The sequence below is a fragment of the Hydra vulgaris genome, chromosome 09 (genome assembly GCF_038396675.1).
Source record: "Hydra vulgaris chromosome 09, alternate assembly HydraT2T_AEP".
Lineage (NCBI taxonomy): Eukaryota > Metazoa > Cnidaria > Hydrozoa > Anthoathecata > Hydridae > Hydra > Hydra vulgaris.
Genome location: NC_088928.1, coordinates 63,891,889 through 63,908,901, shown reverse-complemented (window position 1 = coordinate 63,908,901; position 17,013 = coordinate 63,891,889). Strand labels below are relative to the sequence as shown.

General features: G+C 31.0%; 1 protein-coding gene across 1 annotated transcript in view; it reads right to left on the bottom strand.

The window, feature by feature from the left end:
- LOC101240117 (uncharacterized) overlaps positions 1-16,726 on the bottom strand; it is a 55,768-nt gene extending 39,042 nt beyond the window's left edge. Inside the window, exons 1-4 of the mRNA XM_065806318.1 lie at positions 16,299-16,726; positions 11,726-11,846; positions 11,410-11,635; positions 3,839-4,086 (exon numbers count right to left, since the gene is read on the bottom strand). Of these exons, the coding sequence (XP_065662390.1) occupies positions 3,839-4,086; positions 11,410-11,635; positions 11,726-11,846; positions 16,299-16,678 (975 nt within the window). The 5' untranslated portion in view covers positions 16,679-16,726. The remainder of the gene's footprint in view (positions 1-3,838; positions 4,087-11,409; positions 11,636-11,725; positions 11,847-16,298) is intronic.
- Between the last annotated feature and the right edge of the window lie 287 nt (positions 16,727-17,013).

Below are 17,013 nucleotides of genomic sequence, written 5' to 3'. Positions count from 1 at the left end.
ACGATTGACGGACGAGTTAAAGGATTGCAAATTATATAAATCAGGAAAGCAAGATGAAGGGAGTGAATTCCAAAGAGCTGACCTTCGAGGAATAAAACTAGACAAATAAGCGTTTTTGGATGGGACTTAATTGAATGACGAGTAACACGAGAATGAATTTTAGTTGATAGCACAAGAGACGCTAGCTCTTTAGAGCAGTGCCCATTATAGTATTTGTAGAAGAGAGAAAGAGAAGCAACATTTTGACGATGTGATAATGGTTGGAGGTTGGCTGCAAGAGCAGGTCCAACTATGTTTACAATGCGTTTTTGCACCTTGTCTAAAAGAGAAAGGGCATCATTAGAAGATCCGCCCCAGATATGGCAACAATATTCCATACAAGGCCGGATTTGAGATTTATAGAAATAGAGAATAGAATCCGAAGTAAGAAAGTGATGAGCTCGATAAAGAGATGCAATCTTAGCAGATGCTAATTTTGCAACTGATTTGATATATGGTTTCTAAGAAAGATTGGAAGTAAGAGTTAATCCTAAAAGATGAAGAGTAGATGAGTCATCAAGTACATTACCGTTCATAAATATAAGAAGATCTAAACTATTGCGATAACGATTGGCTGAAAAAAATTGAGTCTTATCTGTATTGAAGTTCACCAACCACTGTGAGCCCCATGCTGTAGCAGAAGTGAGATCTTTTTCAAGCTCAAATGCCCCCTCCAAGCAATCAGAGAGTGTTGCTTTCTTATCACGACAAGAATTAATGGTAGTATCATCAGCAAACAATGCCGCCTTATATGTGAGAATATCTGGAAGATCGTTAATGTAAATTAAAAAGAGTATAGGGCCAAGGATAAAACCTTGAGGAACTCCTGATGTTACAGAATAAGAAGAAAAGTGCTGTCCATCGAGGACAACTTTTATACTATGATTGGAATGGAAGGATTCAATAATCTTAAAAATGTTGCCAGATACACCATAAGAAAAAAGCTTATGGAGAAGACCAGCATGCCAAACTTTATCAAAAGCTTTTGAAATGTCAAATGGCCTTAACCTCTCCACCTTTATCTAATGCAAGATAAAACCTATCTGCTATTACTGTTAGCAAATCAGCTGTAGAACAAGAAGATCGAAATCCATATTGAATGTCAGAAAGTAAGTTATTAGATTCAAGATGAGAAATTAGGTGTTTGTTAATTAAAGATTCAAAAACCTAGCTTATTATAGGAAGAAGACTAATGGGACAGTAGTTAGACGAACCAGATTGCTCTCTAGAATCTTTGAAAATAGGGATAACAGATGCCGCTTTCCAGCAGGCTGGAAAACAAGACTCTGATGAGCACTTGTTGAATAGTTTTGAGAGTATAGACGACAGATCCGGAGAACACTTATGTAAGACAATAACAGGTATGTTATTGTCTTACAGAAATCACTTTAGATACAGAAGCTGGAGTGATACGAATGTCAAGCAATGGATCAACCTGTTTGTTGGCAATATCAGGTAGAACGCAACTAGTGGAATCAAGAGATAATATTGATGAAAAGTTCTTAGCAAACAATTCAGCTTTGTCTTTAGGCGAGGTGACAAAGTCTGAACCATACAAGAGAGGTGGAATTACAGATTTGCCCTTATTATTAATACTATTAAAGATTCTCAAGAAGTCACGAGAGCCTAATTTTTGAGATGAGATACGAGATTTCATGACCTGAGAATAGCGGGCTTTGGCATTGGACAATTTTGTCTGTTTATTACTGCTAGAAACCTTTTTAAAATGGTTTCTAGCAGTAATAAACAGATGTCTGTTTTCTGGAGAATTGTTTTGCTGATAAATATGGAAGTAACTGTTTCGATTGGTAATCGCAGCAGCACAGTGTGAGGAAAACCATGAAGGAGAGTGAGGCTTGACCTGGAATCGTCAAGAGGGAACAAAAAATTCCATGCCAGCCTGAATCCACGAAGTTATGTAAGATGCTCATTTGTTGACAGGAAGACAAAAGATTTCTACCCAAGGGTAGAAATTCACGAAGAAAATCACGGAAAGAATCCCAGTCGGCTTTACAATAGTTGTAAGAGGTACAATAATAGGGGGATTCAGGTGATGAAGAAGAATGAGATATTAGTTTTAGAGAGATCAAACTGTGATCAGAAGCATCTAAGAGTGAATGTGGAGAAACTGAGCGCTGACTAGGGTCAGAAACAATAAATAAATCGAGTAGAGAAGGTAAATGATTCGGGTTGTCAGGAAAGCGAGTTGGAAAGTTGACTATTTGAGTTAGGGATTGAGAAAGGCAAAAGTTGTGGGCTTTGATGCCTGCAGAGTTACTGACATTAGAGCCAAATCATTCAGTGTGATGGTCATTCAAGTCACCGACAACAATAATATAGGCTGATGGATAAAGAGAGAGGGCTTCGTCAATATGATCAGAAATAACATCAAAAAGAGTGCAGTCTTGATATGAAGGAGAGCCATATAGAACAAATAGAAAAGCAATAGAGTGAAATAGGTGCTAAACAAAAGCACATGAAAGAATAGTCTGTGGATTCAAACCTAGTTTCACGACAAATGGGTGAATTCTTACAAATGTAAATGCCCAGGCCAAGCATGTATCTATTAGAGTCTTTATGAATTAAAGGAAGATAACCATCAACACTAAGATTGCAGGTTGAGACAGCTTAACTCAAATTAGTCTCACAAAGAGCAAGTAGGTCTGGTGAACTTTGCAAGAGATAAGACTCAACAGAAGAAAAGTTACTTCGAAGACCACGAATATTAGTGAATGATAGGTTTAGAGAACTTGGCGATGATGATGGTTTTTTGTGTTTTATAGTTTTTGGTACTTAATTTCTCATTGAAAATATATTATATATGAGTTGTATATATATAAAATTTCACTTGAAATATTCACAAGCACTTTATTTTCATAAAAATAACTACATGAAACCGACAAATTCACAACTTCCCTGAGTGATCATTCATGAAATGCATTTTAATGAATGGCGTGACTTGATGATTTATAGTGCAATCCTGTAACTTTTGGAAAATTATTACTAATTCTAAAAAATTATTCAAAAAAAAAAATTACACTGCTGAAACCAAAATTTTCCAAGGAATTAAAGCTTATTTATCTAGTAACTAAAATTTGTGTTTTTCTGTTCTGTGCGTGATTCCGATTCAAACTTTATTCATTCTTTGATAACATCACTAATGTAATTGTTTACCATTTTTTGTTTACAAAATGTTTATATAGATTAGAATTAAATGTGAGTAAATTGGAGATCGCCAGTTTTTTTATTATGAAAATAATAAACAAAATACTTACGAGTTTCTGCGCGTGATTTTTTAAAAATGCCCTATATTTAAGTATATATAGAAAATAAAATTTAAGCTAATTTTTTGGTTTATCTTGATGACATAAATTTAATTGTGTCTATCGCTAAATTTGTTCAATAATCAAAATTTGTTTTTTATATACAAATTATCTATAGAAAAATATTATTAATCCTGTTTACAATGTTTTAATGGGCCTAATACTGCAATATCTACTGGTTAATTGGTATTAAAAATTATTAAGTTTAAATGATTAAAAAAATATTTTAATAACAATTTCATTAATAATCTAATTTACATAAAACTTGCTCCCAAACCTTTTCACTTTAACCTAAAGTAACTACAGGAATGCTTGCAAAAGCAGCAAACTAAAACTTAGAGTTTTAATCTGAACTCCAATTCAACCACTAAAAATAACGGGGTTATTCTCAGAGTTAACAATAATTCTATTTAAAATTTATATTTGAAGTTTTATTTATTTTATTTAATAACTAATAACAATAATTAAAATAAAACCTTATTTTGTTCATCTGCATATTTTATAAATACAAATCGATTTTTTTTCTTTCTTGATTTGTTAATTTCAGCTATCTTTCTTTCTACATTCATATATGTAGCAATAAAAGTATTTTGTAGTTCATTATGTCTTGAAAGTTGTTCTCTAATAGTTAACTCTTGTAGCAATATTTCTGAATTGATTTTTACTTGAGATGTTAGTGATTCGATTAACGAATGAAGATCATAAAACGATTTCAACTCTAACTCTAAATATAAATACTGAGTTCAACATCAAATATATACAAAACCCACAAAACACTACGCTCAAAATCAAAAGTATACAAAATCCACAATATATTGAGTCCAATAACAAATGTATGTAGTGTCAGAGTGTATTGATGTCAGGTATGGTTTTAAGGTATCAGTTATGTAGTGTCAAGGTGTACAGATGTCAGGTATACAGGCATCGGCAGGAGTAAATGAGTGTGAGAGCTGAGAAAAGCTCTCACACTCATTTACTCCTGCCAAACTAAACTCTAAAACGAACATGGCAAGCCATGCAAGTTGCACCTTTAAACATTTTCTTACGAGAGCTTTTGGTTTTTGCAAGCTATCTGTTTATTCATTTAAAAAGTTGCTTATTAAATACAAAATTTTGGTTTTATACTTGTTACAAGTCCAGGACGTGACAAATTATTTTTTTTTAATGAACACCGACATTCGTATTTTTATTTAATGACGAGCGTTTAATTTAAGAGATATATGTCATATAAGGAAGTTTTATTTTCAAATAATTTTTATTCTAGTTAATAAGTTTTTACCAAAATTTAAAAATTCTTATTTTTACCAAAATTTAAAAATTCTTTTCAAGACTTTTAAAAGTGTTTTTAATATGCAAATAAACATTAATAAACATTACTTTAAAAAAAATAAGAAAATTAAAAAAAAAAAGCATGCTGTAGAAAAAAGCAACTCTAACGTTTAGGCATGGTTTCTTTTAAACCAATTACAAATGCATTCATTTAAAGTAAAACTTCGCATGCTTTTTTGTTAACGCATGCAAAAACCATGCTAAAACATTAAAAGTAACACTATTGAGGGAAGTAATCACATTTTAGCATGGTTTCTTTTAAAGTCTTATAAATGCATGGGTTTTTTTCAAAGTTTCTTTTAAATGTGTCTTAAATTTTAATATTTAATTGTTTTTTATTATAAATATGTGTTTTTATAATAAATAAAAAACTATCAATCGCATAATTGTTAACGATGCATAATTATTAACAATCATAATTATTATTAATCATAATTATGATTGTTGTATTATAAAACATACAAAAATATACATATTGTAAAACGATCATAATTATTAATAATCATAAACAAACAGTGCATAATTAATAACAATCGCATAGTATTAACAGAGCCATGTTGCGCATGGATGGCTTCCCTATTCATACTTTTGGTGTGCATTGATAAGGCTTTTGGAGCCATTTGTTATAGCTTAGGGTTTATTAATAGTAATGAGGCAATTGCTTGGGCTATTAAACAGTGTACTGAGTACTATCTATGCTTTGAGTCAAGTTCTTCAATCTGATTTTAAAATGAATAAAGTACAAAAACATCGTTATTGCCAAGTTCTCTAAACCTATCATTCACTAATATTTGTGGTCTTCAAAGTAACTTTTCATCTGTTGAGTCTTATCTCTTGCAAAGTTCACCAGACCTACTTGCTCTTTGTGAGACTAATTTGAGTTCAGCTGTTTCATCTTGTGATATTAGTGTTGATGGTTATCTTACTTTAATTAGTAAAGACTCCAATAGTCACATGCTTGGTCTGTGCATTTACATTCGTAAGAATTCACCCATTTGTCGGGAAACTAAATCCACAGACTATTCTTTTAAGTGCTTTCATTTAGCATCACTTCACTCTATGCCTTTCTTTTTGTTCTAAATCTGTTTCCTTCGTCTAAAGACTGCACTCTTTTTGATGCTATTTCTGATCATATTGACCAAGCCCTCTCTCATTATCCATCAGCTAATATTGTCGTTATCGGTGACTTTAATGCTCACCACACTGAATGGCTTGGCTCTAGTGTCAGTGACTCTGCAGGCATTAAAGCCCATAGCTTTTGCCTTTCTCAATCTCTAACTCAAATAGCCAACTTTCCAACTCGCTTTCCAGACAACCCAAATCATTTACCTTCTCTACTTGACTTATGTCTTGTTTCTGATCCTAGTCAGTGCTCAATTTTTCCACATTCATCCTTCTGATCACGGTTTGATCTCTTTAAAACTATTATCTCACTCTTCTTCATCATCTGAATCCCCTATCATCGTACCTCTTACAACTACCTTAAAGCTGACTGGGACTCTTTCCGTAATTTTCTTTGTCATGGCCCTTGGGTAGAAATCTTTCATCTTCCTGCTGAAAAATACGTTTCTTACATAACTTCGTGGATTCAGGCTGGCATGGAATCTTTTATTCCCTTATGACAATTCCAGGTCAAGCGTCATTCTTCTTCATGGTTTTCCTCACATTGTGCTGCAGCAATTGGCAATCGAAACCATTACTTTCATATCTATCAGCAAAACAATTCTCCAGAAAACAGACGTCTGTTTATTACTGCTAGTAACCATTGTAAAAAGGTTTTGTCTAACGCCAAAGCCTGCTAATCTCAGGTCATGAAATCTTGTATTTCATCACAAAAATTAGGCTCTCGTGACTTCTAGAAAATCTTTTATAGTATTAAGTAATAATATAGTAATATATATAGTAAATATATATAGTAAATATATAGTAATAAGAGCAAATCTGTAATTCCACCTCTCTTGTATGGTTCAGACTTCGTCACCTCATTTAAAGATAAAGCTGAATTGTTTGCTAAGAACTTTTCATCAATATCATCTCTTGATTCCACTGATTGTGTTCTATCTGATATAGCCGTCAAACAAGTTGATCAATTGCTTGACATTCATATCACTCCAGCTTTTGTATCTAAAACGAATTCCTGCTTAGACTCTTCTACAGCGTGTCGCCCGGACAACATACCTGTTATAGTCTTGTAGAAGTGTTCTCTGGAGCTGTCATCTATACTTGCAAAACTATTTAACAAGTGCTTATCAGAGTTTTGTTTTCCAGCCTGCTGGAAAGCGGCATTTGTTATCCCTATTTTCAAAAATTCTGGAAAACCATCTAACTTGTCTAACTACCATCCCATTAGTCTTCTTCCTATCATAAGCAAAGTTTTTGAATCTTTAATTAACAAACACTTAATCTCTCATCTTGAATCTAATTACTTACTTTCTGATCACCAATATGGATTTTAATTTTCTCGTTCTACAGCTGATTTGCTAACAGTAATAACCGATAGGTTTTAACGTACATTAAAAAAAGGTGGAGAGGTTAAGGTCATTGCTCTTGACATTTCTAAAGCTTTTGATAAAGTTTGGCACACTGGTCTTCTCCATAAGTTCTTTTCTTGTGGTGTATCTGGCAACATCTTCAATATTATTGAATCCTTCCTTTCCAACCGTAGTATAAAAGTTGTCCTTGATGAACATCTCTCTTCTTCTTATTCTGTAACTTCAGGAGTTCCTCAAGGTTCTATCCTTGGCCCTACACTCTTTTTAATTTACATTATTGATCTTCCAGATATTCTCACATCTAAGGTGGCATTGTTCGCTCATGATACTACTATTTATTCTTGTCATGATAAGAAGTTAACACTCTCTGATTGGTTGGAAGGGGTATTTGAGTTTGAAAAGGATCTCACTTCTGCTACAACATGGGGCTCACAGTGGCTGGTGAACTTCAATTCAAATAAAACTCAATTTTTTTCAGCCAATCGTTATCGCAATAATTTAGATCTTCCTATATCTATGAACGGTAATGTACTCAATGAGTCATCTACTCTCCATCTTCTAGGAATAACTCTTACTTCTGATCTTTCTTGGAAACCTTATATCAAATACATTGCAAAATTAGCATCCGCTAAGGTTGCATCTCTTTATCGAGCTTGACACTTTCTTACTTCGGATTCTATTCTCTATCTCTATAAATCTCAAATCTGTCCTTGTATGGAATACTGTTGCCATATATAGGACGGATCTTCTAATGATGCCCTTTCTCTTTTAGATAAGGGGTCATCCATAAATGATGTCAGTGTTTTTTCTCTATTTTTCGACTCCCCCTCCCCCCTTTGTCAAACTCAATATTTTTACAAATTAACTTTTGACAATGTAATTACCTTGAGAATCAAGATGAGTTCCGTAATGTTTGCGCAGAAAAATCACTCCAGATAATTCTTTACTTAGAGGTGCCATCTGTCGCTCAGCTCTGTTGAATGCACTGCGGCCTGGACTGTTCGTCATGATGAAAAGAGCGCCAAGGTTATTCTTCAAGAATGGTAAATCCTGATTTCAATTACTTTCTGGTATCTGGGATTTTTGTCGGCTCCTCCATCGATGCTAAACACAACGATAGACTTAACGATATTAGTTTGAGGATCTCTGGAAATAGAGTCAAATTCTTTGATATCCAAGAGCCTCTGAAATTCTAATCCACCAGCGAAGGCGGTCCAGGATGCGTGTTTTCCTGATGGAACAGCAATGTAGGTAGGTCCAGAATAAGTGACAGCATCTGTTTTTCCGAGACCATCTTTTTTGATCGTAATTCCAACATATACAGATGGTATAAGCTTGTGTTTAGCAGCCACGACCCAGTCGTGGTCCGGGAGAGTTACCCGGTACCCCAAATACATCAACAACAGCACCTGTTTTTTGGCTGCTGTGATTCCAATTTGTACTCTAGCCTTGTTGTCTTGGCTAATGAAATACACTTCATCTGGCCCTAAAATAGAACAAACTTCTTCCACATATTTTATAGTTGAACTGCAAAAGAGTCCATCAACATGTTTTAAATGAGATTCATTCTGAGGATTGATCAATCTAACAAGGACTGTTTTAACGTGCCTTTTGCCTTCTAATGTTCCATAACTTCTCGGAAGTAGACAAGTATAGAGGACGCTCTTGCTGATTGCAAACCCAATTTTGTTCATCTCGGTTGTCAATTCGTCTAGAGTTTTAATGTTCTAAATAATAAAGAAATGTATTTGGATATAATTAACTTTTTTACAGAAAACGGGACTTATTTCATAAATTATATTCAAATCAAATCTTGAAATTAGTTGTTAACATTTCAAGGATATTGACAATAGTGCAAGTACTAATTAAGAGTAAAATTCTAACAAATACAATATTAACAAACCTAGCTAAGCTATCATTACCCGAAGAACCTCTGACTGACGTCTTTCATCAGCGGACAAACCATGGAGAGCAATATCCATAATCGCCTTCAAAAGAAGAGGTTGATCTACTTCTAATGACGGTCAACCAGGTTTCTTTCTGATTTTTAGTTTTTCTTTGACTTCTGGATGCTCCAAGCAATTTTCCTCCATTCTAGCTTTTTTCAGTTCTCTAGTTTTCTTCTGTTGAGCTTGATCATACTTTTTTTGGCCAGTTCTTTACATAGATGAGCTAGTTTCTTCTTTTTCTTCTTCAAATCATCCTCTTCAGCTTCAGGAATGAATCCACTTCTCTTTCTAGTCTTCAGTCCAGCAACTTCACAACTCAAAGTTACAATCTCAGAATTGAGTCGATCTTGAGCCACTGTTCTTGCATTTTTTTTATTTTTCGTGGTCTCGTGAAACTCAAAGTTAATGCACTTTGTTGATCATCAATAACAGATTGCTCATTGGTGGGCTCAACAAACTGTGAGAAATTCTTGTCAAATTCAAGTAGAGTATACGTGGGGGCAGACTGTTTTGGAGTATTGGCCCAAAATGATAATTGAACTTCATTGCCTTTCATTAAATAAATTGATTAAATACATTACTCTTGATTCAAGATCCTTATGCACCAGTTTCTCTTCTTTTAATGAATTCCATATACTATGGACTTCTTTCTGGATATTAGCCTTTTTTTATCGGGATGAGCATTTCCATTCGAGACCTTCAATAAGTTAAGTAATGCGGTTTTATCCATATTTAAATATTGATTTATTAGTATTGTTTACATCACAATCAGAATAATGATTTTGCTCATCGTTAGCGCAAGCTTTTTAAAAGAGTTTCTTCAACCCGCTAGTGAGAAATTAGCGTTTAACATTTCTAACATAATTTGATTTGCAGTCAAATGGTAATATATTAATAAAACGATAGTAATTTTTATTTTTCGTTAGTAGTTGTTATTTATTTAATGTCTCTGGAAAACTTATTGTATTAATTTATAATATTATATTATAAATAATTTAATAAAATATAATATCAAATTCCCCGCATTAATAATAATTTCACCACAAACAAAACATCATTTCTATACCATTTAGTAGATGTAAATACTGTTAAAATCTGCTCATTAAAACTAAAAAAATAATTTAAACTGACATCATTTTGGCATCAACACCCCATCTCCCTTATTATCAATTAGTGTCAAACTTTTCAGCACTCCCTCGCCTTCCCCCCCCCCCCCCTCTATGTTTACTGATATCATTTATGGATGACCCCTAAGGTGCAAAAACGCATTGTAAACATAGTTGGACCTGCTCTTGCAGCCAACCTCCAACCATTATCACATCATCGTAATGTTGCTTCTCTTTCTCTTTTCTACAAATACTATAATGGGCACTGCATTAAAGAGCTAGCGCCTCTTGTGCCATCTACTAAAATTTATTCTTGTGTTACTTGTCATTCAATTAAGTTCTTTTTCTGTGACTGTTCTTAAGTGCTCCAAAAACTCTTATTGCTCAAGTTTTTTTCCTCAAACATCAGTCTTTTGGAATTTGCTTCCTTCATCTTGCTTTCCAGATTTATATAATTTGCAATTCTTCAAGTCGCCTGTCAATCGTTATCTTGCTCTACAATCTTTATCTTTTCTCTTTCAGTAACTTCCAACTCTAATCAAACAAACTCAGTTTGTTTTTGCTTGCAACCTTGTTGGAAGCGAAGATGTTTAAAGTGTTGTTTTTACTGCTTATAAAAAAAGTTTTATATTTTCTTATTGTTATAGAACGCAGACATTTTAAAAATTTTTACAACAATTAAAAATTCTAGAATAAAAGTGAATAATATATGAAAGAAATTAGTATATAAAATATATAATTCATTACATAAATTAAAAATTATTATGCAATAATTTAGTGTAATAATTTTATTTTTATAAGTTAAATTTATATTTTATCAATATAATTAAGAGTGTAAAATTTCAATATTCATCAGTTAGTCCAATCTAATCAAAACATTTACATTTAAATCAGCGCTCTTTTTTATTTTTTATTATTACTTTGTTTTTTTGTTGCAACAACCATGTCTTTAAAAATGCATTAAAGTTTATTATGAAATTAGTTTATTTTTATTTTAAAAATGATTGCATTTTTAATGAGAGCCATAAATTGCTCCCGTAAACCATTTTAGGGAAGTGTGGACAAGAAGGAGGGCTAAAGCTTTTGCTTTAGCCCTCATATATGCATTGTAAAGTATGAAAACTTTGTTTTCATATATGGCACTCTCTGGCTTATAAATATGAAAAATTACCCTTTGATAGTTCTTTAAACTTGTTACTTTCATTACAAACAGCTTTGGCAAAGCAAATATTTTCTTCATTACATATATTAGGAGAACTTTCATCCATATTTACTTCTTTATCACAAACTTTATGGTTACGAAAGTGCTGAACATTGTAGGAATGAAAATCAAAGATTGAATTAAAAACTCCATATTTTTTTAATTTAAGGTCTTTTACCCAAGACACATTTCCACTCTAAAAACAATGAAAATTGTAAAAAACACAAAATAATCCTTCAAAACTTTACTGAATTTTTTAAACTTTTATTTTTTAACACAAGCATACCGATGATTGCAAGTTAGAAACCAAACTTTTTACAGCAACTTTATAATATTGTGTTTCACAAGATTTAACTGGGTCGTGAAGTTCACAATTTAATGAAAAATAAAGTGGGGACTCAATACACCTAAAAAGTAAGTCAAAAAAGTTACTTTATGCAGTAAAGTGCACATTACTTTTTCAATAAAAAAGTTCTAAAAAATAAACAGTTATTTTATTAAAAAAAAAAGCTATTATATTTCATAAAAGTAAATAAAGGATAGGACATAAAAAAAAGTCAAAAATATTATACCAGTATATCAATGTACACTTCACATGAAAAAAAAAATATAAAGAAATGAAGAGAATAAAATATAAAAAACATAAATATATTACATAAAATTCTATCAAGGATTAAAAACGTTTATCATTATATTTATTATTTATCCGGTTTTTAGAAAAATGATAAAATTTAAAATACTTCCATTTTTAATAAAATATAATGGTTGTTAAACAACTTTTCCATTATATTAATGGTAATTAATATATGGAAAATAGTTTAACTAATGTGACGATTTTAACTTTTAGGTGACATTAAAAAGTCAAAAAAAAAGATTTTAACAATCTTTAATTTTTCTTAAACAGCTATTTTTAGTGAAGAGAAAACAACTTTTAATGAGTAAGATTCAAACCAATAAAAAATACACTACTTTCCTTTTACCTCTCGTGTAATTGAATTTACACTCTCATTTAATTGAAAGAGCTAATGTTATACACAATGCAACAATAAAACTTCTATACAATACAATTTCTAGAAGAGACTTACAATTCAAACTTGTGTGAAGACAAACATGGTGGAAACTTAAGATCTCCTGTTATGTTTCATCATTTAATTATTTCTGCTGTAATTTTTTAAGTAATAACTTAAAAAAATGTAGTGTTTCCTGTTTTGCATATTATGTTAAGAACAGCATTAACAGAAATGCTAAAGAAATGTTATCTAATTCAATCTAAATCAAAAGGAATATTATATAATAGTGAAGATGTGAGAAAGAGTAAAATGTAGGCTGCTAAAAGCTTTGCATTTTCTAATACAGCAGAAACATTGTGTCTAGAATAATCTAAAGAACTAAAACAAATCTAAAATAATTTAAAATTTATTTAATTTTCATAACTAAAAGTTTTTTGTTTTTAAAAAATTGTGATATTTTATTTAATTTTTTGCAGTTTTGAAAAGATTAATTTATTGAAATTCAGCTAAGTTCATTTTTCAGTACACAGCTGTTTCACTCAAAAGCTAGCATCATGAGTTTATTAACAACAAAAAAGTATAAATAGTTGAAATTTGGAAGACCTAGCTATGAATGTCCATTCAATCTGATTCCTACATCACCCTGGCAATTTTTTTTTTAAAAGTCTGTTTTTAAAGCATTTATATTTTTTAATTTATCATTTTTAAATGCAAAACGTAATATTTTTGATGGATACGTAAGTTATTGAAATTTCAACCTTTTATGCAAATGAAATAAAAAAATTATTTTATGAACCTTTAGCTATGTCATCAAATATGTTTTCAAAAATGTCATGTTTTACAACAACTCTAGTTAGTTTTAAGCTATATTACATTTTTAAATGCAAAATGTAATATTTTGAAATTTCAACATTATATGCAAATGAAATAAAGAAATTATTTTATGTACCTTCAGCTATTTTAAATCAGCAGACGTAGATGACTTTTTTACTTTAAATAGAAGTATGGAGCTACTGAGTCAAATTGATTAATTAACTTCTAAAAATAAAACAAATGTGGAGCAAACAGAGAAACTTAAAATGCAGGTATTTAAGTTGTAAGCTGAATATACAGATTTAAATTCTGAAAATAGGGCTCTCTACATTGTAACTCATTTATTTCTGAATAAGAGACTAAGAGTATCAAGCTAAAACAGGAGGAGCAGTTCCAACTTAAAAAAAAAAAATGAAAAACAGCACAACATAAATTTGCATCTGCTCATGTCAAAAATGTATGATTGCTAGAAAAAATTTAACTGGAAAAAAATATTGCAAAAATCAGTGAAATAAGCAAAAACAGTTGCCAAATTTGCAAATGTTTTGTTAGAGATGATAAAGGTTTAGTTGTTGTTGATTTTTATTTAGACTATGACAACATTGGTTCCTCTAAATTTTTCTGTGGATTTAAGTTAAGTAATCCACAGACTATATCAGTTAAAAAGTCAATAGTTGGTAAAAAATATACTAACATTAAGTTAGGACATGGTAAACCTTTTTTTAAGTTAGGTAGGCAAGCAGCAGCTAGACAATCTTGCTTTTATATCCCTTCGAGTATTAGCTTGTTCAGATTTCGAAAGTGATTTGTCTATGTTATTTTGTGATTCTATGACTTGTAAAAAGTCAATATTTTGTTGTGTTGCAAATAAGTTAGGTTTAATTAGGCAGTTAAGTGTTTATGATACTCTAGAGCTGCAGAGCCAATTAAGGATGCCTAAGGCTGAATTCTGTAGGCTAAGATGTATTCTGTGTAATCATGGTGCAAGGATTCTCCTATCTGAGCCCAAGACAAGTCAAGAAAAAGAAATGCAGACAATGCAAGTCAGTAAATAACATATAGTATCTGTACTGATGGTCAAGAAATTAACAACTTATATTGAAGAGGTTTCTAATAGTCTTTACGTTTGTAGCCATCTCAACTCTGATGTTAGTTTTGGCAAAGAGATATGGCTCCTTTTTGTTGGGGATAAGGGTGGGAAGTGTATGAAATTCCATTTTGAAGTTATCAATTCTAAATCATCAGGCCCTGTATATGATGTTCATTATTTTTGTTAATATCAGGGTTCAGACTATCTTGGGCATTATGCCAACAAGATTAAAATACTTCAGTCATTCGATTTTAAGCTAAAAGGCAAATTAGTCAGGTTGTTCATAGGTGGAGATTATCATATCATCAATAATGTTCTGGGACACCAGGGTTCAGCTGCAAACTTCCCTAGTTCTACAGACCTAGTTGAGTTGAATTCTCTAAGAAGCCATGTTTGTATGCTTCAGAAACCTGCAAATTTAACATCTTAAGGAAGAAAATACAACCTCTGGAAGATGATTACTATGAAAACTTGCGTGAAAAAAGACAAGGTGGAAACTTAAGAGCTCTAGATAAGTTTCATAATTCAATTATTGCTCTAATGATTTTCCCAATAATAACTTTAGATAATGTAGTGCCACCTTTTTCGCATATTATGTTAGGAGTTGTGTTAGAACTAAATAAGTTATTGTTAAAAGAGTGTAAGATTTTAGATTACCAAGCTGATTCATCTTTGTCGCATAACAAGAATATGAGAACGAATGAATTGTAGGTGGCTAAAAGCGTTGAATGTTCTAAAACAGCAGAAACTTTGTGTTTATTAGGAAACCAATTTGAAGACATTGCTAATCTACAGCTGTGATGATTAGCTTTTATTAAAATTTTTTTTGAATTAGAATGCATATCTCTAAACTCCTCCAATGAAAAAAACCTCCTCAAACAGCAAGAAATGTGTGCTATTATTAGGTGTTTAATTACAAAATATGATTGTAAAACTGATTGAGTGCAGTGCGGTTTCATCAATTTTGTAAAATTATTGGTGATTCAGAAAAGAGTGCATTGTGTGACAAGTTTGGAAAAGAGTGTATTGTATGACATAGATGTGTGAAGATATAGAATGTCTTGACCTATATATTTCTGAATAAATTTCTTTTATACAGGTGCAATGCAAAATTTTAGACGTTAAGTATATTCGATTGCAAATAGAGCGCGAAGGCCTAGAAAAATTATTCAAAAATAGCATGGGGACTCATGAGAGGGTATGATCTTGTATGTTTGTGTAGTTAATTTTAAAAATGCATTCTCCTTCATTATATATAATATTTATTTCATATATTAGATGTCCATTTGATTATTATCATCAGAAGTCAGTTCTACCTCTGCAGTACCTCTGCAGAGGTAGAACCTACATCCTCTCACACTACCAAAAGCAAGATTAATTCAACTGCCAAAAGCAAGGTTAAAAACTATAAACTAATTTTGGTCATGAATTATTTTATTAGACTTCATGAGTCTTTATTTATTAAAACCCCTTATTAAGGGGTTTTAAAAACCCCTTATTAAGGGGTTTTACTAAAACATTTATAAAAATTATATAAACATATAAAAATATATATAAAATATTGACTTAAAGGCCTTAAGTCAATATTTTTAAAAAATAACAAGAAGCTGTAAAGCATGCTTAAAAGTCTTTGTACATTCATTCAAAAAGTGAAGGCTTTTATTGCTTAGTCGAATGTTATAAGATGAAAAATTTTATTGGTATTTTCAATTTTTTAACGGAGCAAAAATTATTTTTAATTATTTAAAAAAGTACATTAAATTCAAACTAAAAATTCCTCAAATATTTAAAAAGTTATATAAAATTAAATGACACCCAATTAGTAAATATTTTCATAAAATAACAATTGTTATTAATAAAAAAGTATTGAATAAATATTTTTCGAATATTACTTAGCTTATTTTAAATACAAAATTTAATTTTAATAGAAATTGATGGCGCCATACCTTGGTTCTATACATTGATTAACATTTTCTCCATTTGATGTATTAAATGGCAATAAAAAACACTCTTTTAACATCTGCCTCAAATTAAAAATTGAGCATTGATTTCCGTTACTAATTAGATTTGTACTACAACCAGAAAAAGAATTGTCTATTTTTTTCTCAGCAGTAGTAAAGATACTAGAAGATAGCTCCTTTATTTCTTTTGAGTTTGCACATAACTCGTTAACGTCGGTAATAAAACCATTTAATTTTTTAATGTTATTTTTATCAGCTATTTGAGTCTCAGAAAAATAAGAAAAATCTGCAAAATTCCATTCTTCAGAAGCATCAAAGGAGTTTTTCACAAACTCCATAAAAAAAATAACATGAGTTTTAAACATCTAAATCATTCTTTTCGAAATATCGTTAGCGGACTTATTTGGAATCGCATCAAAGATATTTTCGAATTTCACATTGTCCGCAATAAAACTGATTGATACATTTTATATTGATACATATCTATATAAATTATATAGATTATCTATATCTTATATACTTTACCAAAGTATATATATCTATATCTTATATACTTTACCAAGTTTAAAAATCTATATCTTATATACTTTACCAAATTTAAAAATTTTAAGTAGCAACTTTGTACTACTCTTTGTAAATATTATACAATTTTAAATAGCAACTTTGTACTACTAGTAGTAGTACAAAGTTGCTATTTAAA